Source organism: Lepus europaeus, chromosome 21, assembly GCF_033115175.1.
Source record: "Lepus europaeus isolate LE1 chromosome 21, mLepTim1.pri, whole genome shotgun sequence".
In the NCBI taxonomy this organism is placed as follows: Eukaryota; Metazoa; Chordata; class Mammalia; order Lagomorpha; family Leporidae; genus Lepus; species Lepus europaeus.
The window spans coordinates 11,664,467-11,691,761 of record NC_084847.1 but is presented as its reverse complement, the minus strand read 5'-3'; the positions used below and the strand labels follow the sequence as shown (position 1 = coordinate 11,691,761).

Here is a 27,295-nt window from a genome sequence, read left to right as displayed (position 1 = left end):
GATTTCTGAAGTCTTTCTGCATCACAGTCTCATATAGCAGGGTACTTCAAAAAGTTCATGGAAAAGGGAATTAAAAATAAGTTTATTTCAGTGCAAAAAGTCCCGAAATCCATGCCTACAAAGTGTCTTGAAAACGTTCATGAAAAATACATCTCATGACGAAATACACAAGGTTCTCCAAAAAAAAGAAAAAATAACCTTGTTTTTTTAATGCCTTTTTCCATTACCTTTTCCAAGTAACCTCAGAGATCAAATGTTGTGTTTTTCTGTGACTGCAGGACACTGGGTCATTTGTTAAAAGTTGAAGCTTCAAACATGAAGGCCCCAGTCCAGCAAGGGCTCCCATGGTTTCATTAAGGCTTTGGTCTACAGGCAGGCTGCACCACTCAGAGGCCCCTGTCTGCCACTCGTGGGCCATGGCATCACCAGTACAGCCACATGACCTGCGCTTCCCAGGTACCCACCTTGACCAGTGCTGGGCCAGGCTTTGCTGAGGACACAGTGTTCGTGGGGAGGACGGCAGCTGTGGACCTTGTGGAAGGCTGATCCACAGTCGGAGGAGTCTTCAAGAATTCAGGAACCGCTGGGGACACTGCAGTAAACTGGTGGAAAAAGCAGTGAAATCAATGACTGCAGAAACACAAAAATATGAATTACGAAGAAGTGACCCTATTTTTAAAAAAGTCCACTAGAAAAGAAACAACAGAACTTCCTGTATGTCCCAGACCCACATGGCAGAATAACGCACTTTACTGCTGTGGGACCAATTACTTAGTCTCTGCCCCAACAGCAACGGCCAGTTACAGCTAAGAACGGTGAGACTGGCAAACCAGCGTTTTCTCAGAAAAATGTTCAGGATCGCCATTTTCCATTTTTTCTTGGCAGGAAAAAGTCCAAGACTCTCATAAAATTGATCAACGTAATACATGGTGTTTAAAGGCTTTCTTGCTGACAGCTCACTCTAACCCTGGCTGATTCAAACGTGAGGGTCAGTCTTCGATGGAGAGCTGCACATCCTCCCTGCCACCCCCAGACCTGTGGCCAGGCAGCTCCCCTGCCCACCCGGGCCTTCTGTGGGCTTCACGGCTTACGCACTCTCATTCAACTCATCTCCTACTGCTTCCAACAGGAGGGGAGCTGAAGGCTATATTCTGGGAAGACTGACTTGTTGCATGGGCAATGCCATTTCACTTGAGACAAGAAGGAATTTTATTGCCTAGGCCCAAATGAATAAGGATTGAAATTCAAATTGGAGTCATATATTAACAAAGGAAACTACAGAAGGCCTTGCTAGGTTTTATCAGTTCTCACTAATGATCTACTTTAAACAGATTCAAAGTACTCATTTCTTGGAAAGAGATATCACTATCATAATAAATTAGACAAATGCTGTCTATTGATTATTATGTGGACTTACTACCAGCTTCATCTTAAGGAAAAACGCCTGCCTTTATCACTTCCACTTTCCCGAAAAACTCTCAAATTCATTACACCAATGACCAAAATCTTTTCCCTTATTGAAGTATTTGAGTTTTAAAATAGCAAACTTCATTATTCTTCCTTAAATGAATGGTCTGAAGACTCAGGGGGCTATCAGCAGCAAGAAATATGAAGCTTGGCGCATACCAGTCACTCAATAAATATCTGTTTAATTGATGAATGGACATTCCTGGGGCCTGACTCATGCAAGGTTCCAGTCTCAAGATGGTTGAGACTGTGTTGTGCAATTAACGGTGCACGCCCACACCGGCATGCTTCTGAAGCCTCGCTGCCACGGATTCTAGCTTTGGAGTAGTTCTTTGTGAAGTACTGACCATAAAAAAGACTCAACTTTGTAAAGATGGCTATACTCAATTCCATTCCCAACAGAAATGGCAGGAAAGGCCTCGTTCAAGAGACTCAGCACTGATTCCAGCCGGACTTCGGCCCTCACACAGCCCTGACCAGCCAGCCCTCCAGCTTGTGGTAAGATGCTGGTTAGTGATCCTCCTCTGTAGGACGCTACGACTGGGCGTGGTACCTCCCAAAGGTTCTCGGTTGGCAGCGTGTCCCCAGTGTGGAGTGCTGAGAGGAGGCAAACGTGGTGAACTTCACAGGGTGGGACCTCAGGGGAGGTAATGAGGTCACTGGGAAGGGGTTGATGCAGTTCGTTCCTGAGAGCCCCGGCTTCCTGTCTCACCACGTGATCTTTCCGGCACGCAGACATGGCCCTGCCCAGTTATCTGCCACCATGGGATGCTCACTGAAGGCCGAACACATGGAGCTGCCTGATACTGGACTTTCAGCCCCCAAAACTGTGAGCTAAAGGCTGTCTGCGAGCGCTCAGCTTGTTACAGCAACAGAAAACAGACTAATACACAGGACACGGTTTCATGCTGTTTTTCTTTCACCTTCAGTGACTTAGTAGGGTCAATTTTTACAGCAGGGAAAAACAGTCCTTGGCTACTGTACAACTGGTATATGAAGTGGAATCAAACGTCTGAATGTGAACCACACGCACACTTCCTTTCAGAGAAAGTCTACAGACCCGGTGAGCTCTTTTACTAGTCCAGTCTTCACGGACCGGATGAATTTGAGAATGTGTTAATTGTATGAAAGAATAACCCAGAAGCATGCATGTGGCATCAACTGCAATAGTTTTGAAAATGTTTTGATGGTATTTCATGCCTTCCTGACTTTAGCGTTGGTTACAGATACTCCCATTTTAATAGCTTTCCTAGTTTTTCAGTGCAATTTTGCTACCCAGAAAAGCGCAGACTCCAGCACAACCCAATAGAAATACAGTGATTGGGTTGGCGCCGTGGCTCAACAGGCTAATCCTCCACCTTGCGGCGCCGGCACACCGGGTTCTAGTCCCGGTCGGGGCGCTGGATTCTGTCCCGGTTGCCCCTCTTCCAGGCCAGCTCTCTGCTGTGGCCAGGGAGTGCAGTGGAGGATGGCCCAAGTGCTTGGGCCCTGCACCCCATAGGAGACCAGGAGAAGCACCTGGCTCCTGCCATCGGATCAGCGCGGTGCGCCGGCCGCAGTGCGCCTACCGCGGCGGCCATTGGAGGGTGAACCAACGGCAAAAGGAAGACCTTTCTCTCTGTCTCTCTCTCTCTATCCACTCTGCCTGTCAAAAAAAAAAAAAAAAAAAAAAAAAGAAATACAGTGATTGTTATCGCTGCTTAATCTGAAGATAAATTCTGATTAAAAATAAATATATAAACTCCTCTCTATATTTTGTCAAACTTTTAATATGTGCTTTAGAAAGAACCAACCCAAAAACATCTCAAGAAATCCCACTGAAAGCATATCTGAGTATTATACTCCTGGTGATTAAAGTTACCCAAAGAATCTAAATATTGGTAATTCTGAAATTAAAGTATTCCAAAAAGAACTAAAAGGGTGCTTGTGTCATATGGGATACAGACATAATAAATTGAGTAATATGTTAAACTCTTTACAAGAATACTACATAAATATGCCAAAATTGCCACCAAGAACTCAGTTCACATTATATGCTATGAAGATTTAATTTCAAAATGGTCCAAAATCATTTTCCCAAAGAAACAAAAGTGCCACAAGCTTTCTTGTTTCTTACTGGATCTGATAACTGTTCCCACTTCAGATTATAGTTCTCACGATTGCCAGTTCTTTAATCATATCACCATAAAGTATCAGAAAACCCTTGTTTAATGATAGATACTTATACTTTTAGTAACACTCAAAAGAAGACAATTTCAATCTTAGAGACTGATCTTTTCCTTAATAGAAACGGCTGTCAGAAAGTTCTGCTGTGATAGAAAAAAAAACCCAGAAGTGCGAATTCTGAGCTGATGAGAGGTTCACAATGTTTCAGAGGCTGTTCTGGCTATTTCTGCAGAATGTGGCCCACTCACCAATCACTGATTTTTGTTCTCCAGTAAGTTCCTCTTTTAGACTAAATTTTTTTGTTTGTTTGTTTGAAAGGCAAAGTTAGACAGACAGAGAGAGAGAGAGAGAGAGAAAGGTCTTCCTTTTTCCGTTGGTTCACCCCCCAAGTGGCTGATACGGTCAGCGCGTTGAGGCCAGCGCACTGCGCCGATCCGAAGCCAGGAGCCAAGTGCTTTCTCCTGGTCTCCCATGCGGGTGCAGGGCCCAAGGACCTGGGCCATCCTTCACTGTACTCCCAGGCCACAGAGCAGAGAGCTGGACTGGAAGAGGAGCAACCGGGACAGAACTGGCACCCCAACCGGTACTAGAACCCGGGGTGCCAGTGCCGCAGGCGGAGGATTAGCCAAGTGAGCCGCGGCGCCGGCCTAGACTAAAATTTCTTTAAACAATCCTGAGGGATAGAAACTAAATATTAAAAAAACAGAACTTTTTTTGGCATTGAGGCTCTTAAATGTGCAATAAATGTTTTAAATTTAGGATGCAACAGAGTTCTTAATTAAGATGGTAATAAGCAAATAAGAAATTCAAAATGCAATTATTTAAAAAATATTGTTCCCATATCCTAATCCTCAAATAAACTGAACAATGAATGAGTTGAACACAAACTAAAAACATATTTTATACATTTATAGATGGGTGTTTTATGTAAAATTCCAATTTTGTTATATCACCTAGCACTGACCATTTGTTCCTTGCAAAGCACAACTATAGGAGCGGGTGCTGTGGTGTAGCGGGTAAAGCTGCCACCTGCAGTGCTGGCATCCCATATGGGCGCTGGTTCGAGTCTGGGCTGTTCCACTTCCAATCCTGCTCTCTGCTATGGCCTGGGAAAGCAGTGCAGGATGGCCCAAGTCCCTGGGCCTTTGCACACGCATGGGAGACCTGAAAGAAGGTCCAGGCTCCGGGCTTCGATGGGCTTAGCTCTGGCTATTGTGGACATTTGGGTAGTGAACCAGTGTACGGAAGACTGCTCTGTGTCTGCCTCTGCCTCTCTAACTCTGCCTTCCAAATAAATAAATAAATAAATCTTTAAAAACCTACAAAACTAAGCATTTTATTGTTAAAGTAAGCAGTTAAATTTTTTATCTTTTATTCTTTTTATTATTTAATAAATGTGAATTTACAAAGTGCAACTTTTGTATTGTTGTGGCTTCCCCGCCCCCCGACAACCTCCCTCCCTCCCGCGGCCCTCTCCTCTACCACTCCCTCTCCCATCCCGCCCTTCATAGAGTTTCATTTTCAATTACCTTCATATAGCAGTTAAATTTTAAAGTAAGCAGTTGAATATTAAAGTAAGCAGCTGAATATTAATTTACTGGCATGGAATCTGGTGGATATTCAGTTGGTATTTGACTGCCTCATTGGTGGCGAGGATACAGATGTATCCTGCTTTAAAATGTGTACTACTGGGGCCAGTGCTGTGGCATAGCAGGTAAAGCCGCCTGCAGTGCCAGCATCCCATATGGGCACTGGTTCGAGTCCCAGCTGCTCCACTTCCAAACCAGCTCTCTGCTATGGCCTGGGAGAGCAGCAGAATATCAGTGCAGCTCCGGCCGTTGCAGCCATTCTGAGGAGTGAACCTGCGGATGGAAGACCTCTCTGTCTCTCTCTGCCTCTTCTCTGTCTCCTTCTCTCTCTTTGCCTCTGCCTTTCAAATAAACAAATCTTTAAAAAATTATGTACCAGGTTTAACCATAGTAAGAAATGTATACAATTTATCATCTTTAAGGATGTGGGCCAAGTCTGTATGCACTGTTTTGCAGCCATCCACTGCCATCTCCAGACTTTCCTGCTCCCCCATGCAGCGTCATCACCAGTAAACAATGGCTGCCGGTTCCTTCCTTCTCCCAAGTCCCTGGCAACCACGCTTCTATTCTGTCTCCATATTACCTACTCCAAGTGTCTGAAGTAAGTGGAATCACACGGTACTTATCCTTTCGTGATGAGCTTATTTACTCAGCATAATGTTCAAGGTTCATTTGTGTTGGACCACAAAGCAGTTTCCTTCCTTAAGGTTGAATAATACCCCATTGTACACATATAGCACATTTTGTTTATACACTCATCTGTCCGTGGACACTTGAGCTGCTTCCAGGTTTTGGCTACTGTGAATAACGCTTCTAGGGGTATAGAATATGTTTTAATTTCTGGCTTCAATTCTTTTGGTATGCTCTCCCTCACCCCCACCTGCTGCCCCAAGTTAGTCCCCCTGCAGTTCTCATGCATGGTGGCTCTGGCTACCACTGCCTACTGTCTTCTGGCACCTGAGATCCAAACTGTGCTGCTGTCCCTTGTCTGAGTTCCTAGTCAGGAGAGAGAACAGCCAGTCTCTCAGGCAGCCCACAGATAGGTCAGAACGTGGCACACAAGTTCTGCTCCTTTTCTTTTGAGGGAGGGAATGGGGAATTGGGCTGCTGCCATCTCTCAGCTGAGCCGTGCTGGGGAGGGAGTGGGCAAGGGCGAGGAAAACCATCATGAAAGTTTCTTTCCGATTGGGACTTTTCTCTTGATTGTGCATTTGCCTGGCTGGCACAGATCTCTGACTGGTTTCCAGAGCTTCTACAAAGTTATTTTAGTCAGAAGTTTATTTAATGCTTCCATGGATAATGAGAGCCTGGACCTTCCTATTCCACTAAGTTGCTGACATGGGTTGTCCTTTAAAAAGAGATTTTCTATCACTCGGGAGACAGTCTTTAGTATGTGAAACATGCATAAAATCTCAATATGTTAATCTATTTAGTACTTCTAATTCATATAACTACTATTACAATTGGATTAATGCCACACAGTAAAAAGGTAATTAGCCAGAGAATCACCATAATTCTCCTATTTGGGTGGTAACTTCATGTATGAATCAACAAAAAAATTTCATTAATCCTGTGGACTTTGGAAAATTCAGAGCTGATGTCCACTTTACAAAGCTGTCATGTATTATATTATACTCTACAAAATTAAGCAGAATGTCTATTTTAAGTTTGGTATGACCATGTTGCTGACTCACAAGTTACCATTATGGGTCAGGATGTGGGAGAATAATAAGTATTAGAGTTGCTATTCATTTTTGGTAAGTGAGTTGTGACACTTGAGGATACTTTTATGACTGGAGAAAATAATGTTCTGTATGTGTTAAGATTCCTAGGGACAACTAGTATGTGTGTTTACAGGATGACAGAGGGTAACAGTGCGTTATAAAATAATCTTAAGAATAATCTCAAGCTGTTGGCCTAATGAGAACAGGTCTCTAGCTCAAGATGTTCCTTTTACATGACGTCTATTCCTAAATTAAACGTGTAAAGCAAGTAGCTCAGTGCCTGGTCCACAATGAGTGCTCAGTAAATGTTGGCCATTAATTCTATCATCATCTCAATTACAGTCAATAAACATTTATATTTTCAAATAAACAGGCAAGGCTCATTCTGCATAATGCTCTGTTTCATGAACATTGCTATCAGTCACAGAAGCTGAGTTCAGAATTGGGATAGAACACACCTTCACCATTAAGGCTGGGAGCCAACTCAGAATCTAAGGACTCATGGTGTGGTAGAGTCCTCTTGACATCCAAGTTATATAAAGCATAACTGCAGGAGCAGCAGCAGAAATCACAGCACTGTCTCTGATGCCTGATCAGGCCTTCATGTCTAAGTATTTCGAATGTAAGTCTAATTTTCATTGTTTGATATATGTGTATATGGCTTACTAGACACTGCCTTAAACTTAAGGTTTCTATATGGCAAAAGGTCCTATACCTGAAAGTTACTCGATACAATAAGTAAAGAACAGTTGACCAAAGTCTCCTAAGCTTGTCCTTTTTTAAAAAAACAGAGTAGCTGACTGACAAGGTCTTTTGAAAATTAACTCAAATTCTGAAGATTATCCTTTGTTAAACCTATGAGCATTTATAGTGAATGACTGACTAAAAAACCTTAAGAAATTACTGAAAGAAGACAGTTTTCAAACTCAAAGGAACAATGTCTGGTGAACACATATGCTAGCTGTTCTTAATATTCAACAGCTTTCCATTGTGCAAAAATTGCTTCAGCACAAACAAAATAAATGGAGCTCCGATGTATGATGTGTTCCAGTAATATTTTGGTAAATTCTGTTCCAGCTGAACTTTGATCAGAATTGAAGAGACAAGCGAGAGATCCAAGGATAAACAGTTTTAGTCTTTTACAGACCACACAGAAATCCACATTTCAAACAAGAATTTTCTTGCATTGTGAGGTCATTAGCATTTTAGCTATGGGATTATGAGAGAAATGTCTGAAAAATCTGTTCTTTACCTGGATGTTACTAGTTTTTTTGTTTTTTGTTTTTTTGGTGGTAGAGACTGTTTCTCATATTTGAATATTTTTCTGTAGGACTTAATCCTCTGGTATATCTGTGTTTTGAAAAAGAATTAAGGATATTATATGTGCTAAAATATTCCAGAATAAAGCAAGGCATACAGAAATCTTGAGTCTAACTTTGAAAGAACCTAAAGCAAATCCCTTGCACTTAGCCCATATCAGGCCCTGGATCAAAAACGGACAGGGAAACTTTGAGAAACGTGCATAATCCATAGGATTAAACACAAAGCACAACGTGGTTAATCGACCTACAAAAACACATGGCTCCAGTAAACAGGAAACCAAGTGCAATCTATGGCAGAGCCTTTCAAGTAGCATCTGTGGACCTGTTCCTCAGCTGTGACAAGCACAGAAGTCAAGTAGCAATGTGGTGTTACTTTCGTCGTTTTTACAAGAGGACTAGTCCACACGTACTGGAAATCAAACTATTTGAACACAAACACACACAACCTTCACTAGGTAACTGACTTCACTGTCAAATTCCTACAATGAAGTTATATTTTAACAATCAAAAATTGAGAATGTCGAAGAACACTCAAAGACATTTATGTTGCCCTTTTATTTATCTTTGCTTTATAGGGACTGTTTTAATAAACAGTGATGTGATCATCTTTGAGAGTCATGATGGTAATTCTACAGCAGGAAAACATAAATTGCAGAAATAATCCTCTAGGACCTCTTGTTTGTTAATAATAGCCTAGTGAGCCGTGGCGCCGGCCCTGTTTGTAAATAATAAATGCTTGCTGTGTGTTGGACCTGTGTGTTTGGTATGAGCTTGCTAAGATAAAGTGAGGCAAACTCCCTGCCCTCTATGATCTTGATGTCTAAAGAGAAGCCTTTCCCCTTGAGCTACAATTGTGAAAGTCAATCTATCTAGGTAGAGAAATATATTTTACATATAAATATATACACACACACATACTTTCAAGTGAAATGCTTGGACAAATTCTATAAACAGTGAAAATAAAGCACAAAATGTGCCAAAATGAAACCTAATTATCACTTGTAGATGTCACAAAAGTCCCAAAGACTTCATCAGCATCAAAAAATTGACCTCTGTAAGTTGATTAAAAGAACAAAACCAAAGCACAACACTTAGGGCACACTTCCGTCCTACTTAAGGATAGCCTTTGTTTGACCTGAATGTAGCATAGTTATTGGGGATCTGCCTCTGTGATTATCTGAGTAAAAGTAAAACAAGGATTTTTGTCAGACTCTGCAAATACAAGGAAATGTATAAAAGACCCACAAGTCAAAGAGGTCTCTAGGAACACAGGCCAGCAGAGCCATCCCCCACTCTAGCTTCTTTTTCTTGATTATGTAAGTAGGGGTTGTGAATATTCTCTCCACGAGGTCTCTTCACATCAGCCTTGCTGACGGCACTCAATAGTCTGCTGACGGCAGGCAGAACCGATGCTGCTGCCACACGGAATGTGTGACTGAAGCTAATGCCTACGTTCAGGGGTGACCCAAAGCTTCCCGTGTGCTGTACTGGCAACAACCAGACCACATTTGCTCTCCAAGAAACACTGCTACTTCGATTTTCCTTCAAGGGATTCTGCCATGTTGGTCTACAGGGTGGGAGGGGAGTGCCTCTGGCTAAAGTTTCTCACTTACAAACTCAGCTGGAAGGGTGAGCATTTTGGCTTAATTGTTAAGTTGCCACTTTGTGATGCTGGCATCTAAGTGCCCGGGTTCCAGGCCCAGCTGTGCTCCTGATTCCAACTCCCTGCTAATGCAGACCTTGGAAAACAGCAGATGGTTCAAGTGATTCAGTCCCTGCCACCCGTGTGGGAGACACAGAAACAAAAATCCAAATTAGCTGAAGACTAAGTTTTAAAAGCAAATTAAATGCCTTAATATTCCAAGTAATATAGGGAAAGGAGAATAATAACCTCATATATAGGTGGAACTGTCTCAAAGCCATTAAATGGTAGATGACTGAGGTGACAAACATTCTATGTTTTTGAAAGCTAAGTCCATGCTAATAGCTATCTGACATCCTGACCTACTCAGACAGAAGCACAGACCAAACAACTCAAATGGATAAATGGAGCTCTTTTTAAATGGTGTTCAGTTGCATATTTGACATTCTTGTTAGCCTTATTTTTAAAGCTCAAACCAGGGTGCAGCAAATATGTGAGAACACAGTAGGGCCTGCTCTTCTTTCTCTGCTCAGACTCTAGACTGTGGGCTGGTCACTTAGCCTTAGCCTTCTGGCAGGCAGGCTGATGAAAGATGAGAGGCCACAGTCACTCCTCCGCTGTGAACCCTGACAGGATAATCTGGCCTGTAGCCACCCACACCACCGCGGGTAAGCTGTAGAGGCTCTGTTCTCAAAGGGAAGCAGAATCAACTTCACCAAGCTCCTCTAGCACTCTGTCCATCTGCTTTCATGGTGCTTAATTCAGTTCGGCATGTACTGAGCACCTTTCTGCAACCAGACCCTGTGCTAGATGTTGAAGTCTTGCTCTCTCCAAAGTGGCTCTTGTTCTCTAACAGCCAAAGTCCTCTTCCTAGGTACACATTTTAGTTGGAGGCATAGAGACAACAAATAAACTTATTTCAGATCATGATGATGAATACAATGAAGAAAATAATGCTAACAATTGAGTTTATAACACATATGTTCATGACTGAGAACAAATGCTCTAAGAAACTATGGAAACATTTTTAATCCCAAGTTGTCATACCTTGGTGAGCCAGGTACTTCTTACACAAGGGGTAATGCAGATAACTGCTAGATTTGTTTCCAACTCAAAAATTTTGATGCTAGGCTTAGAAAAAGAACATTTTCTGCTGAACTTGACCCACTCCCACTAGGTAGTTCAATAGTTTTGACTTTAAAATAATACGAGGGGGCTTCAAAAAGCTCATAGATAATGGAATTAAAAAGATAACATGAATTTTCCAAGGACTTCTTGGGGCCCAGGTACTATTAAGATTTTGGTAAGGCAAAAATGTTGTAAGGAGAAATTTAAAAATTATGTGTAGTACACAAACATGAACGCCCATTAAAAATAGGAAGTGTGAATTTCCACTGCAATAATTAATAAATATTTGATTCCTTTGCATGTATTAGATTCTCAATACCCAATCTTATATATAATAGATGTTCAATAACTATTTCTTGAACAAGTGAATTCAGCCTCACCAATAACCAAACATTCAAATTGCCAATGCTTACTGCAATAACATTACCTAGGAAGGTAGTTCAGAAAGTTCACAGAAAAACGGAAGTCAAAGTTTATTTTGGGGGCTGCTGTTGTGGTGCGCTGGGTCAAGCCACGGCTTTCAATGTCAGCATCCCATACTGGAGTGCTAGTTTGAGTCCTGGGTACTCTGCACTGACCCAGCTTTCTGCTGATGTGCCTGGGAAGGCAGCAGAGGATGGGCCAAGTACTTGGGCCCCTGCCATCCTTGTGAGAGACCCAGATGAAGTTACTGGCTCCTGGCTTTGGCCTGTCCCAGATCAATGGTTGTTGTGGCCATCTGGGAGGTGAACCAGTGGATGGAAGAGCTCTGTTTCTCCCTCTTTCTCTTTGTAATTCTGCCTTTCAAATATATAAATATTTTTAAAAGTTTATTTTGGTGCTAAAAGTTTTATGTATTTTTTTTTCATAATACACATTTTCCATGTACTTTTTGAATATAATCCCATGGATTTAAAATTTTTTGGCACCAAAATGAACTCATTTATTCGTGAGGCAAAGAGACAGAGAGGCAGATACAGAGATATCTTCCATCCACTGGTTCACCCCAAGCAATGTCAAGAGACTGGGCTACCTGAAGTTGGAAGCCAGAAACTCCATCCCGGTTTCCCAAGGAGGTGGCAGGAGCCCAATTACTTGAGTCCTCACTGCTGCTCACCAGGATTTCTACTTGCAGGAAGCTGGAGCCACGTATGGGATGGAGGTGTCTTCCTTGCTAGATTAAATGCTCACTCAGTCCTGGGGCCGGCGCCACTGTGTGGCAGAGACAGCTGCAGCCTACAGCACCAGCATCCTGTATGGGTGCCAGTTTGATCTTCAAGTGCTCCACCTGAATCCAGCTCCCTGCTAATACACCTGGGAAGGCAGCAGAGAATGGGCCAAGTGCTGGGGCCCCTACACCCACACAGGAGATGCCGAGGAAACTCCTAGCTTCTATCTGACTCAGCTCTGGCTGTTGCAGCCATTTGGGGAATGTACCAGGGGATGGAAGATCTCTCTCTCTCTTCTGTAACTCCTCCTTTTAAATAAATAAATAAACAAACAAATAAGTGAATAAATAAGTAAATCTTTAGATGCCCACCCCTAAACTTACCTTTCAGTTCCATTTTCTCATGAACTTGTCCTAAGAAAGATTTATTTATTTACTTGAAAGGCAGACTGACAGACAGAAGGACAGACAGGGGAGAGATCTTCTACTGGCTGGTTTACACCTCAAATTGCCATAACACATGGAGGCTGGGCCAGGCTGAAGGCAGGAGCCAGGAACTCCATCCTGGTCTCCCACATGGGTGGCGGGGGCCTAAGTACTTGGGGGCATCTTCCTTTGTTTTCCCAGGTAGCATTAGCAAGAAGCCAGATTGGAAGTGGAGTAGCCAGAACTTAAAGTGGCACTCTAATACAAGATGCCGGTGTTGTAAGTGTATTGTATACCACAATGCTGGCCCCTCCATGAACCTGAAATACCCTCGGACTTGTAGTAAAAACAAAGTGATTATGGAAACCTGTATTATGTTCCTGGAAGGCAATAAAGTGCCTGCATTTTTCCTAACAAGTCCATTTCCATACCTAGTAATTTATCCAAAGAAATAGTTAGACAAGTTCCCAACATATATGTATTAAAAAACCAGGATAGAGTAAGTATGTGAGAATACAACAGGGGTCTTATATATGTATAGGAGTAAAAATGGGAAACAACTTTTAGTCATTAAAAATTATCCAGGTGTATATTCATTAAGAAAGCTATTTAGGGGCTGGTGCTGCAGCCCCCACCTGCAGTGCTGGCACCCCACATGGGTGCGAGTATGTGTCCCGGCTTCTCTGCTTCTGATACATAGCCCCCTGCTAATGCGCCTGGGAAAAGCAGCAGAAGATGCACCCATGTGGGAGACCTGAAAGGAGCCCTGGCTCCTGGCTTCAGCCTGGTCCAGCCCTGGGTGTTGTGGTTATTTGGAGAGTGAGCCAGTGGATGGAAAATCTGTGTCTCTCTCTGCTTTTCAAATAAATAAATAAATAAATAAATCATTAAAAAAAGCTATTTAGTAATTATTAAAGTATAAAAGTTATATACAGAATTTCTATTATTATATGCTCAATAAAGATAATTTTTTCTGTGTCATTTGTTACAGAAATAGAAAAATCTATACTAACATTCATATGGAATCTCAAAACCTATACTAGAATTCATACTGAGTCTCAAGCAACTGAGTAGCCAGAACAGTTTTGAAAAAGAACAACAAAGTTATAATTCTCACATCTTACTACAGAGCTATAGTAATTGAAACAATATGGTACTGGCAAAAAGCAGACGTGCAAACCAATGGCAAGAGCAGAAATTAACCCTTAGTTATATGATCGTATGTTCTTCAACAAAGGTACCAAAACCAATCGATGGGGAAAGGACAATCTCTTCAACAAATATCCAGTTGAGAAAACTGGATATCTATATGCCAAAAACAAAACAAAACAAAACAAAACAAAACAAAAAAAAAAAAACAAAGAAAGATGTCAGTGTTACATGATACCATATACAAAGGCCAGCTGGGGCCAGTGCTGTGGTGCAGCGGGTTAACGCCCTGGCCTGAAGCGCCGGCATCCCATATGGGTACCGGTTCTAGTCCCGGCTGCTCCTCTTCCGATCCAGCTCTCTGCTGTGGCCTGGGAAAGCAGTGGAAGATGGCCCAAGTCCTTGGGCCCCTGCACCTGCATGGGAAATCTAGAAAAAGCTCCTGGCTTCGGATCGGTGCAGTTCCGGCCGTTTCAGCCAGCTGGGGAGTGGAACCAGCGGATGGAACCTTTCTCCCTCTCTCTTACTCTGTCTTTCAAATAAATAAAGTAAATCTTTTAAAAAAAATCAGCTAAAAATAGATTAAGCATCTAAACATAAGACCCCAAGCCATAAAATTCCTAAAAGAATGGGGCCGATGCTGTGGTGCAGCAGGTTAAGCTGCCGCCTGCAGTGCTGGCATCCCACATGGACGCCAGTTCGAGACCCGGCTGCTTCACTTCCAATCCAGCTCTCTGCTATGGCCTGGGAAAACAGTAGAAGATAGCTCAAGTCCTTGGGTCCCTGCACCCATGTGGGAGACCTGGAAGAAGCTCCTGGCTTCTGGCTTCAGATCGGCACAGCTCCAGCCGTTGCAGCCAATTGGGGAGTGAACCAGCGGATGGAAGACTTCTCTCTCTGCCTCTGCCTCTCCCTCTCTCTGTGTAACTCTGACTTTCAAATGAATAAATAAATCTTAAAAAAAAAAAAACCTCCTAGAAGAAAACATAGAAGAAAAGCTTGTGACACTGGATTCATAAATGATTTCTTTTGATATGACACCAACATCACAGGCAATAAAACAAAAAATAGACAAACAGGACAATATCAAACTTAAAAACTTCTGTGTACCAAAAGGACAAAATCAAGACTAAAAAGACAATCCTTAGGATGGGAGAAATTTATATTGTATAAAATAAATATGAGATATTTCATATCATATAAACCATGTATCAGGTAAGGGTTAACATACACAAATATATGAAGGATTTCCACAACAAAAATAATCTGATTACAAAATAGGCAAAGGACTTGAATAGACAAATTATCTTCATTGATCCTACATACAGGTGCTCACCATCACGGGTCACTACAGAGATGAACATCGAAGTCACAATGAGATAGCACCTCACACTTATTAGAATGGCTAGTATGGGGGCCGGCGCTGTGGCACAGCAGGTTAACGCCCTGGCCCGAAGCGCCTGGCATCCCATATGGGCGCCGGTTAGAGAGCTGGCTGCTCCACTTCCAATCCAGCTCTTTGCTATGGCCTGGGAAAGCAGCAGAAGATGGTCCAAGTCCTTGGACCCCTGCACCTGCGTGGGAGACCCAGAAGAAGCTCCTGGCTCCTGGCTTCAGATTGGCACAGCTCTGGCCATTGCGGCCAATTGGGGAGTGAACCATCAGATGGAAGACCTCTTTCTCTTACTCTCTCTCTCTGCCTCTCCTGTAACTCTTTCAAATAAATAAATAAATCTTAAAAAAAAAAAAAAGAAAATAACAGTTGTTGGCAAGGGTATGAGGAAACTGGAACACATTTTCACTGTTGGTAGCACCACAAAACGGTATAAGTGCTACAGAAAACTAATTAGAGGGGCTGGTGCTGTGGTGTAGCAGGTAAAGCTACTGCCTGGAATGCTGGCATCTCATATGGGTGCCAGTTTGAGTCCTAGCTGCTCCACTTCCGATCTTGCTCCCTGCTAATGAGATTGGCAAAGCAACAGAAGAAGGCCCAAGTGCTTGGGCCTGTGCCCCCATGTGGGAGCCAAGTAATAAATTCCTGGCTCCTGGCTTTGGCCTGGCACAAGCCCTAGCCACTAGGTTATTTGGGGAGTGAATTAGTGGATGGAAGATCTCTCTCTTTCCTCTCTCCCTGAAATTCTGCCTTTCAAAAAAATAAAATAAACCTTAAAAAAGGAAAACAAATTTGAAATAGAAATAGCATATTTATGTCACTTCTGGATGTATATCTAAAAGAATTGAAAGCAAGGTCTTGAAGAGTTATTTGCACATCCTTGTTCACAGAATCATTATTCACAACAGCATTGGAAGCAATGCAAGTGTCCATCAGTGGATGAATAAACAACATGTGTTATTTTAAAATAAAAAATGAAATACTGTTCAGTCTTAAAAAGGAAAGAATTCCTGTCACATGCTACAACATGAATAAGGACATCATGCTAAGGGACATAAGCCAGTCACAAGAAGACAAATATGATAGGAGTTCACTCTTATGAGGTACCTAGAAAACTCCAATTGACAGAAAACAGAATGATGGCTGCCAGGGGCTGGGTAGATGGGGGAAGAGAAGAGTTGTTTAATGGGTATAGCGTTTCAATGTTGCTGTCTGAGAAGGTGCTACACAACAATGTGAACATACTTAACATTTAAGAATCTAACTGTGATTGCTTTTAGTGCTGGAAAAACACACTCTGTTTTTCAGCACTTTCAGATGTTCCTTCTGGTGAAAATATATTATGTTGGAATATAAAGAAACAAGGCACATTTTTTGTTTGGGGGTGAAAACCAGAAAGGAATACCTGGGCAGCTGTGTTTGCAGTCACTGAAGACGGCGAGTCGCTAGCTTTTGGCTCACTAGGGGATGCGGCTGACCCCTGGGACTCCTGGCTGGCGGGCTGGTCCGGAGACAAAGCATCGCTGCTGTCTTCATCAAACGAGAAATCGCCCTGAGTGTGGGGGTAGTCCTCCTTCCCAACGCCTAAAGAAAGAAGTGACTCTTAACTCATGTTGGCCCTGGAATACCAAACCTGATATGAAAAAGGAGAAACTCTGTTTCCTGTAAGAATTGAAGAAGCTGTTTAAAAACAAAAACAACAAAAGAATATAATGCTCCTCCAAGTAGAAGAACATGCCACTACCTACGATGCAATTTGTTTGGGTGGGGAGAGAAACCAACCTGAATTAGACCAAGCCTTTGGATCCAAGTACTGGTTATAGGAAGGGATGTTACAGGAAACACAGACGGAATCAGTCACCCAGAACTGGGGCATTCTAGAGGACAGAACACGTCTGTTTCAACCAGTAAGGAGCAAAAGAAAAAGTAGAGGTCGAGAGGGAGGGAGGACTACTCAACAGATTAAGATTTAGGAGATACAGCCCCCAGAGGCAAGTTGGGCACCTGCTTCAGTTCTGTCCTGTTACCCAAGTGTTAAAAAAAAAAATGGGGCAACGACCAGGCACTTGTTAATGAGTTCCTACCTCAAAGAGCAGCCCAGCTAGACTGATATCTTACCTTTTGCTGCTTATCTCTTTGAGATTAAGTGGAATCATAGGTGACTGTACTACTTAGAATTCTTGACTACAAATTTCCTACATTCATACTAGAGGAAACCATGAAGTTTTTAAGATAGGATAATAATGTTTCAAAATTGCTTTCTGTCAAAGCTTATGCCAGAAAGAAAAAGAGAAGCATCAGTAACCAAGTATAGAAATGAATAAAATGGACAGTTACTACCAATTTTAATGAGTGCATTTATATTTATCTGCTTTTGTCCTTCCTGAACATTAACAGGCTACTTTTCTTTATCTTTCCTAGAAGACAGAAATAAAATAAAAGCTCTGCAAAAATATGAAGTAACAGAAACTGAACAGTGCACTCAGGAAATGTGATAATGACATCAGAATATAAGACTTAAACCTCAGACAACCAAGGCAGCTGTTAACTGGCAGCAGATGCCAGGTTATGCCACTTAAACCACACACAGTAACAAGAATTACAGCAAGGATTAATCAATTTCTAATTAGCCCAGAAAATGACGCCTGATTAGTACTGGCCTTTGATTTAGATTTGTTTGATCTAAAACTTCCAAGTTCACTTTCTCCCAGAAAACAGTAAATTTTTAGAGGCTTGCCTATAATTGCTTCCTTGACACTGGAGTCTACCGGAAGGATGTTTTTCTCCACCAGCTCCATGGGACCAGGTCTTTGAGCAATCTTTTCATTCAGATCATCAGCTAGCCGAGCTCTTTTCAACTTCATCTGTGTAGCCTGTAGGGAAGGCTCTGCAAATGTTTCTAAAAGAGGAAACATAGTTGTAATCATTACTTGAATTAACAAGTTCTATTCCATAGTGCTGCTTCAGGTTAAATGACTGAATTCTAACTGGTTTGACTTATTTGTGCACTCAACGTATTTCTAGCATATGTGCTGCTGAAGCGAGCATCTCAACATACTTCTAGAAAGAGAAAATGACTGTGGGAGAAAGCTCCCACCCACACTTCGTATTTCTTAGTTTTGGACAGCTTTAGCTTGCCTATGCAACGTGGACATCAACACTTATTAATGTGACTGCAAGCCAAACGTTGGCACTTAGGGTGAGAGGGTCCAGTTCACATTTATTGGTGAATGAACAAGACAGATATGGCCCATGGCTCCTGAGGTTGGATTCCTTCCAGAGCGTCAGTCACCATGATTAAGAAGTGGGGCTTATTTCTGACTATGTAACCTTGAGCCTGCTGGAACATACACACAGTAATCAATGGTTGAGTCGAGGCATTAACTCGTGCACTCACAAACGAAACTGCTTTATGAAACAGATACGAAACTACTATAAATACCCTAACTTGTTCATTTGCTTTATTCTGTTAATTACTCTATTTCTGGTAACTCAACACTTTCTTCCATCATTCCACATAACATTTATAATTGATTAAAAATAACGATACGGTGTGGCCCTCAAATTCTGAGTTGAAAATTGCTTGCCTAAGGTCCTACAGCAGAGGTCTCAGGACTCGGTGCTGTTCTTCATCCTGCGGGCAGGAGGACACAGCTGCTCAGCTCCTCTCCAGCACACTGGAAAACTTCCCTGCGTACCAGCAGAGGTGTACACTCGCCAAAAGCCCAGCCTCACTATCTGCAACTGTTTGGACTGCTATTGTCAATATATACTTTAATTAAACGCTATGAGAAAGTGGTATGTTTCAAAAAGTTACTTCTTGGAAACCTAAGTCAAATTACGCTTTGGAAAGACTTGACAAAGGTGAGAAAACAAATCACTGGTAAATTAATTTGGACAATTAACAACTGTAAAAGATGTGGCAGAAAATTACAGAAATTTAGGGCTTTTAATCTCATATTACTTTTAAAATTACAGAAATTGTAGATGATGTAGGAGTACAATGGCTCTGTACTCCTATGATGTGAACACCATTCTTCAAAGCTTTCCCCAAAGAGAAGGTCTTAGCCCTAGGCTGAAATATCGGGAAATAATACACACTTCTGTAAGTTATCATAGAAAGTGTGCTGGCCGGCACCACGGCTCACTAGACTAATCCTCTGCCTGTGGCGCTGGCACCCCGGGTTCTAGTCCCGGTTGGGGCGCTGGTTCTGTCCCAGTTGCTCCTCTTCCAGGCCAGCTGTCTGCTGTGGTCTGGGAAGGCAGTGGAGGATGGCCCAAGTGCTTGGGCTCTGCACCCGTAAGGGAGACCAGGAGGAAGCACCTGGCTCCTGGCTTTAGATCAGTGCAGCGCGGCGGCCCTAGCGACCATTTTGGGGGTGAACCAACAGAAGGAAGACCTTTCTCTCTGTCTTTCTCTCTCATTGTCTAACTCTGCCTGTTCAAAAAAAAAAAAAAAAAAAAGTGTGCCCATCTTGTCTTCATAATTTTCCTGTATAACAACCAACTGTGGTCTCAATCTTTTGAGATAAAACACTTCGAGCCACACAGGAAGATGGCAGAGAATTACACCAAGCCATTAGCCTTATGTTGATCTTTCAACCCTTTTGTGAAAATCCAGGTGGGATGGCCTTCTGCTTTTCTCTCCTCTCCCTCGAACATCATCCCAGGGATAGCAGTGTAAGTCCGAGAAGAAAACACTCCCAGGGTGTGTAAGAAGAGCCTGGTGCTTTGCTATGTTTTCATTTCTAGTTCTATCATTCTCTTCTCCACAAGGTTAAGCTAGATTTTGGCTGCTGAAATTCAGTAAATAATCTAGACGCTTGCCTGCCAAATGTTTAATCCAATCAAAATTGGGTTAATGTTAGAGAACAGCTGAGGGTAGTTTTTAAGATATTTTAAAATTAAAGAAGACACATTCTTTCTTATTTCAAAAACCCCAATGCAGAATAGATGTCCTAAAAACATCACTCACAGTTCATTCATATACAGCATTAGTTTCTAACTGTTGGGATGTCTTTTTTTTAAGCAAATAGGGTTTCTTTTGAATAAATGGACTTGTCATGATTGTCACAGTTAGATGGGAAGTCGAGTCCGACAGCAATGTTGCTACAAAAATGTCCCTAGTGGGTCAAGATGTTTTCAGGCACAGAAGGAGCCATTTATCCGGTTACTTACCAATGAGCTTGGGAGCTGCTCTACCCTACCACTGCAGTTCTGGAAAAGCTTTTTCAGTCCAGTGGACTTCTGAAAACACAACCCAAAGCAGAGAAAGGCACATACTCTCCCCTCCCTGGCATGAGGAGGACAGACACATGGTCATAGATTTTTTAGAGGAAACCCCCCCGGGGTCCTAGAGCCCAAATTCAAACCCGAGACTTCCTAGTGTCTATCAGCTGTGCCTTTTCTCTCACAGCAGCCTCTGGGTTCCCCACAGAGAGCTTTCCCGGATCTGTGCGTCACCTGCCTCTGCCCTGGAACGTGAGCTCCATGAAGGCAGGCTTCCAGCTGTGGGCCAGGCCACAAATCTCTAATGACGGCCACAGTGTGACCTCCTGAAGATTTCATTTTGAACATTGCTAACCTTTAGGATATTATTCCTTATATTCAGCAAAAGTCTAATCCTTTGTCATATCTACCAAGTTCCAACACTAACTCCAACCCTAATTCTACCAGTAGGCCCACGGCAAACAAATCTTCTTTCTACTTGACAACTGTCTCTAAATGTCTGAGAAGTTTCCAGATTCCTTCTGAATTCTTTTCAAGCCTTAACATATGCAAGACTATCACAGGATCAAGCTTCTAGTCTTGCTCAATAAATTAGTTGGCAAAGCCAAGCAATGAAAGAAAATGTAACTCAGCTGTCTATGGTGGAGGAACTAACTTTCAAGAATGTTCTGTTTTTAGACAGAAAAAAAGCATCCTGGTCTGAGCCATGTGTTTAGCCAAAGATAGAATGGAACAGCATCTAAGGCCTCATAAGCAATGAGTCTAGATCACTGGGATAATTTGGTGAGGGGGAGCAGGTGACTGGGAGAAGCTTGTGAGAGTGGTAGGAACAAACTGGACTGTTGTCCTATCGCAACAGAGAAAATGTTAGATGTGGGTTCTGCACCAGATGGACAAGAATAAGATCCAAGCTGCTGGAAATCTAAAGTCGGACTTGTGGCTACTGTACCCTTTATGGTTTACTGAGCAGGGTATATGTCCCTCTTGGTAAAGAAATCCTCTGAATCAAAAACTTTTTTTCCAGAATGGTATGGTAGAGGCCCCTGTGGTACTGCCTGGTGGGGAAGAGTCAGTCCACCAGACTTTCCCCATGTATCTGACATAACATTTTAGCTTTGGGTCTTCATCCTCCACTTTGGAGGATGTCAGCCTGTGGGGTAAAAAGTTGTTAAAATAGAAATACATGGACATGGTGAGACTCTCACATCTTTTCTTGACAAAATGTAGAAACATAAACAGAGATGAAAACTTTACCTTCTAAAATGTGCATTCTGACAAGTTCAGAACGGTCTGGTCGACTCCGGATCTTGTGTTTCAGGAAGTTTTCAGTCTTTAAGGAAAAAAAAAGAATTACTATAAATTATTTATTTTTATTGTGGTTTTAAGCTTTTTTAAAGGTACTCCATTTAAATAAATTGTATACCCTTTTTGTCATGACTTTGGGAAGAAGATAGAAACTGGAATTTAGAGAAATTATTATTCAATACATGATCTGAGTTGTAACTTTCAAAATCTTAAAGTATGTGTTGGTAGAAAGTAGTAATGTTTTAAATTTTTTTTTTTTTTGAAAGGCAGAGTTAGACAGTGAGAGAGAGAGAGACAGAGAGAAAGGTCTTCCTTTTTTCCATTGGTTCACCCCTCAAGTGGCTGCTACGGCCGGCACACTGCGCCGATCCAAAGCCAGAAGCCAGGTGTTTCCACCCAGTCTCCCATGTGGGTGCAGGGTCCAAGGACTTGGGCCATCCTTCACTGCCTTCCTGGGACACAGCAGAGAGCTGGACTGGAAGAGGAGCAACCGGGACAGAACCCAGTGCCCCAGCTGGGACTAGAACCCAGGGTGCCAGCACCACAGGCAGAGGATTTAGCCTAGTGAGCGGTGGCACTGGCCTAATGTTTTAAATTTTAAAACTGCCAAGGTACAAGTTCACAATTTTGAAGAAGATTTAAAAAAATTTATTTGAGAGGCAATGAGAGAAAGCAAGCTCACATCTGCTTGTTCACTCTCCAAACAGCTAGGACTGGGTAGAAGTTGGGAGGCAGTAACTCAATCCAGGTCCCCGACATGGGTGACAGGGATCCAGTCATTTGAACTGTCACCACTGCGTCTCAGCAGCTGCATTAGTAGGAAGCTAGATTCATGAGTGGAGCTAGGAACTCGGGTACTCCACTGTGGGATGTGGGCATCTTAACTGGAGTGCTAACCTCTAGGCCAAACACTTGCCCCCGAAGATGACTTTTGAATAAATACAGGACACAGATAACTTAAATATGTAAAAACAATAAAATCTACACTTCAGCTGAGGTAAAAATACAGTTAGATAACAAATCGCCTAAAAATGCTAATATTTTGGGGTGGGCATTTTGCCAAGTAGGTTAAGCCACTGCTTGAGATGCCTGGTTCCAGTACCAGCTATATCCAGCTCCTGATCCAACTTCCTGCTAACGCACCTGGGAGTCAGTGGAAGACAGCTCAAGTACTTGTATTCCTGCACCCACATGGGGGACCCGGATGTAGTTCCTAGCTTCTGGCTTCATTCTGGCCTAACTGTTTTGGGCATTTGGGGAGTGAATCAAGGGATGGAAGATCTCTTGTCCCTAGCCTCCTCTGTCACTCTGCCTTTCAAACAAATAAATCTTTTTAAAAAATCCTTATGAATTATATTTCATGATTCATATCTTGGATCATATTTTCTTAATCAAATTGCATTCAACTCTTAAAACAATACGGATTTGGGGCTAGCACTGTGGTGTAGCAGGTAAAGCCACTGCCTGCAGTGCTGGCATCCCATATGGGCACTGGTTTGAGTCCCGGCTGCTCTACTCCAATCCAGCTCTCTGCTATGGCCTGGGAAAGCAGTAGATGGCCCAAGTCCTTGGGTCCCTGTACCCACGTGGGAGACCTGGAGGAAGCTCCTGAATCCTGGTTTCAGATCCGTGCAGCTCTGGCCGTTGCGGCCATCTGGTGGAGTGAATCAGTGGATAGAAGACCTCTTCCTCTCTCTTTCTCCCTCTCTCCCTACCTGCTCCCCCCACCCCGCCTCTCTGTAACTCTGCCTTTCAAATAAATAAATAAATCTTAAAAAAAAAAATATGGTTTTAAAATGGGTTTTACCTTATATAAGGCTCCAAAAGAGTCTTAGTGGATTTTTATTATATGCTTATCTTCATATTGAATGATACAAGTTTCCCCAAAAACAAATAAAACAAAAAGAACGAATATGCATAATGCCAGTCTTAAAAAGTAATGTAATGTGCAATGTTCTTTGATATAGTTAAATTCTCCTGTTCTTATGACCTTAAAGCAAGAAAGTGAGGAAGTAATTTGTCCTTTATGTACAAAACTCGACACTGATTTTATAAGTGTAATACTTGAAAGTCATTATTGTTTACAAACCTCTAATATCACACCACCCCGGAATATAAAATTTGTATGTCTTGTTTCCTGAAAACAGACTGCTTCTTCTGTTACTTGAAAGTAAGACGGCAGGGCTGGCGCTGTGGCTCAGCGAGTTAATGCCCGGCCTAAAGTGCCAGCATCCCATGTGGGCGCCAGTTCTAGTCCTGGCTGCTCCTCTTCTGATAAAGCTCTCTGCTGTGGCCTGGGAAAGCAGAAGATGGCCCAAGTCCTTGGGCCCCTGCACCCACGTGGGAGACCTGGAGGAAGCTCCTGGCTCCTGGCTTTGGATTGGCACAGTTCCGGCCGTTGCAGCTAATTGGGGGGTGAACCATCAGATGGAAGACCTCTCTCTCTCTGCCTCCTCTCTCTGTGTAACTCTGACTTTCAAATAAATAAATAAATCTTAAAAAAAAAAAAAAAAAAAAAAAGCCAGTGCCACGGCTCAACAGGCTAATCCTCCACCTTGCGGCGCTGGCACACTGGGTTCTAGTCCCAGTCAGGGCGCCAGATTCTGTCCCAGTTGTCCCTCTTCCAGGCCAGCTCTCTGCTATGGCCCGGGAGTGCAGTGGAGGATGGCCCAAGTCCTTTGGCCCTGCACCCGCATGGGAGACCAGGAGAAGCACCTGGCTCCTGCCTTCAGATCAGTGCGGTGCGCCGGCTGCAGCGTGCTGGCCGCAGCGGCCATTGGAGGATGAACCAACAGTAAAGCAAGACCTTTCTCCCTGTCTCTCTCTCTCACTGTCTACTCTGCCTGTCAAAAAAAAAAAAAAGAAAAAAAAGTAAGATGGCTACTTGTCCTCAGGTACTTTAGCATAAAGGAGAAAAGTAGAAAGTATTAAAGTGAACTTTCTTACTCTGGCTCGTTCCAAGCTTTTTATCTGTTCATGGAATGCCGCCGGGCTCTTCAAAGCTGTGAGGAGCAAACAAATCATTTCCACAGTGTAAACAGAGTTCATACTCAGTCCAACATTTCAGTATTTCACTTTGATAGTCCTATTAGTTCACATCTATAAATCCATTATTTACTAGTTCCTTTAGGAGATCTGCCAAGCTTGAAACTTTAGATATCACAGAAATAAAATTATATATTTCACACATACCAGAAAAACCCAAGTGAACATTTAAAATAGAGTGCTATACATAATGGTAATGCAAATAACAGGTTGGAATGGTTCTGATCACTACTATGGCAAATTTCCATTGCCCAGGGAACTATTTGATGACTCCTTATTAAGACTTTGCTCCTACTGCCACCTAAGCCACTGGTAAAAGCCCAAATGTCCTCAGAAGTGATCTAATCTTGAACCTTGAGGACACATGGCACTGACCTGAAGCGCCATTCACTCAGAGCCCACTATGGGCTCTGCATTCAACCATGGTTATACTACCACTGCTTTCTACAACAACTAAGCAAAGTCGGTCTGAGTCTTACTGTGGTGAAACGATCAAAAAAGGTAAGTGGATTCTTTAGGTCATATTGATAGATGATGGTCAAAACAGAACCTAAGTCTAGGATTTTAAATTTGAAAAGTTTATGCTATTCCTACCATACCACAATGCAACTCATCTTAAAGACATACTGACTCTTTAACATACTGTCAAAATATTAAATATTCTAGAATTCCAGCACGCGGGTAAACCACGTACACCAAAGCTTTACCTACCACATTAATGTTACCAAATATCTTTGCCAAATCTTTTTTGTGTATGTCCCCTGTTGTCTGATACCACCTGCACTTACAACCATGGGCTGTTAGATGAGTTGTTGGGATACAGGACTAGGATTCCTCCGGCTCTTAGAGCATTACTATCAGTTCTGGTACTGAAAGCACACTACAGACTCCCATTAGCACAGCCCTCAACAATCAGGTTGGGCTAGGGTCTAGACCCTAGAAGTAGACTACGGCTGGTCTTGCAGGAGCAAATTCAACATCATAATCTGATACATAATCTGATATATAATTTGATTGGTTCAAATGTCAAGCATGTGGAGGTAGCTAAATCTAGCAGATTATCAAAGAAGTTTTTCACTATTGTACCGTTAGATTTAAAATATTTAGATACTCAAGAGTAGTCCAGAAAAAAGTTTCACTGGGAAAAATACCTAAATACCTATCATAGAGGAAAAATAATTCTTAATCATAAACCAAGAAATGGTTTACGGGGTAGCAAAACCTGGGAAGTGTAAATTCATTCTGTAATTTCTTTCTAGTGTTTTAAGTCCAGTAAGTTACCTCTTAAAAAATTAATTTTTGGACAACATCCAGATAAATAATCCCAATGGCCTATATAAAACAACTATGTTTCCCTCCTAAAATATAAAATCACCCCTGAAGTTGGCGATTAAAGTTCAAGAAGATAACTTGGGACAAATACTCCAAAATTAATCAACTTTCAAAAATATTCCCTAAATAAATTCTAGGGATATTTAGGAATACCTGTACTTGGGCCAGAAAGATTTTATTAAATATAAATAGAGTATTTATCAGTCCTGTAAATAACTGAGATGTTTACAATTATATAGATCAGAGTATAGCATCAAAAAAATTGACTTAAATAAACTTAAAATAAGGTTGTGAATCAATTTTATCCTGTTACTATTACAAGTGTAATCTCAGATCCATTAACAGTGATAACTTCAATTATTTCAAAATGAAAGCCTATGTTAAATTTTGAAGAACACATATCGGCTGAATTATAATGCTATAATAATATTCTTTGTATAATATAAAATTTAAGTCCATCTTTTAACCTGTATTTGGCTTTTAAAATGTATTCTAAATGATTTTCTTAGGCTGGCCAGACTAATGTCTAATTTTTCTTTATAAATTCATTTGGGATGAACTGAAAGTGCAGTGGTTTACATATTCCTCTTGGCCACACCCACCCCCGCCATCACACTGGGGATGACAGTGACACTGCCAGGCTTACGTGGCATGATGCCCTGGTCCACTAGTTGCTCTCTCGTCCTCCTCTGTTGTAGCCTCAGCTGGAGCACTGTGAACAGAAAGAAGCACAATGGAGTTTGCAGGTCACTGAGAAACCAACTTAGGCAATTCTGGAAGGCTTTGTAAAATGAAGCTTTCAATAAATTTCTATTTCAGAACTGCATGAGAATGATAGCATCTGGCACCCTCCAATTTGTGCAAGGAATATTATTTCATGATTGTGCCTGTTTGGTGAATTCTGAAGTTTATTCAGATTTTTTTCTGTCTGGTTAGTTAACAATCTCAATTTGATGGCTAAAGCTACATATTTCTTGTTCATATACATTCACACGGTACATAACAAATACATAAAAATAGCTGGCTTATACACTGGGACTTGTTAATCAAGAAATCTCACTCATATAAACACAAGTATGGAACTCCTTGACACTTTTTCTTTTTTAAAACTCAGTAGTAGAATCTTATTTTAAGGAAAGACTGTTATTTGGAAGGGCCTTCTCCATCAGGAACGAATTTTAAACAGCTTTAATGAAATCTAACTGCAAAATAAAAATGAGACCTAAGGCGT

At 42.0% G+C, this 27,295-nt stretch overlaps 1 protein-coding gene across 8 annotated transcripts in view; it reads right to left on the bottom strand.

Moving 5' to 3' along the window:
• The window catches only part of MRTFB (myocardin related transcription factor B), a 198,998-nt gene that overhangs the window by 31,086 nt on the left and 140,617 nt on the right, over nucleotides 1–27,295 (bottom strand). For all 8 annotated transcript variants that reach the window (XM_062180752.1, XM_062180751.1, XM_062180754.1 and 5 more), the window contains 6 exons: nucleotides 26,711–26,776; nucleotides 24,634–24,689; nucleotides 21,637–21,712; nucleotides 17,891–18,052; nucleotides 16,559–16,737; nucleotides 465–602 (listed from right to left, as the gene is read on the bottom strand). In XM_062180752.1, coding sequence (XP_062036736.1) covers nucleotides 465–602; nucleotides 16,559–16,737; nucleotides 17,891–18,052; nucleotides 21,637–21,712; nucleotides 24,634–24,689; nucleotides 26,711–26,776 — 677 coding nt within the window. The remainder of the gene's footprint in view (nucleotides 1–464; nucleotides 603–16,558; nucleotides 16,738–17,890; nucleotides 18,053–21,636; nucleotides 21,713–24,633; nucleotides 24,690–26,710; nucleotides 26,777–27,295) is intronic.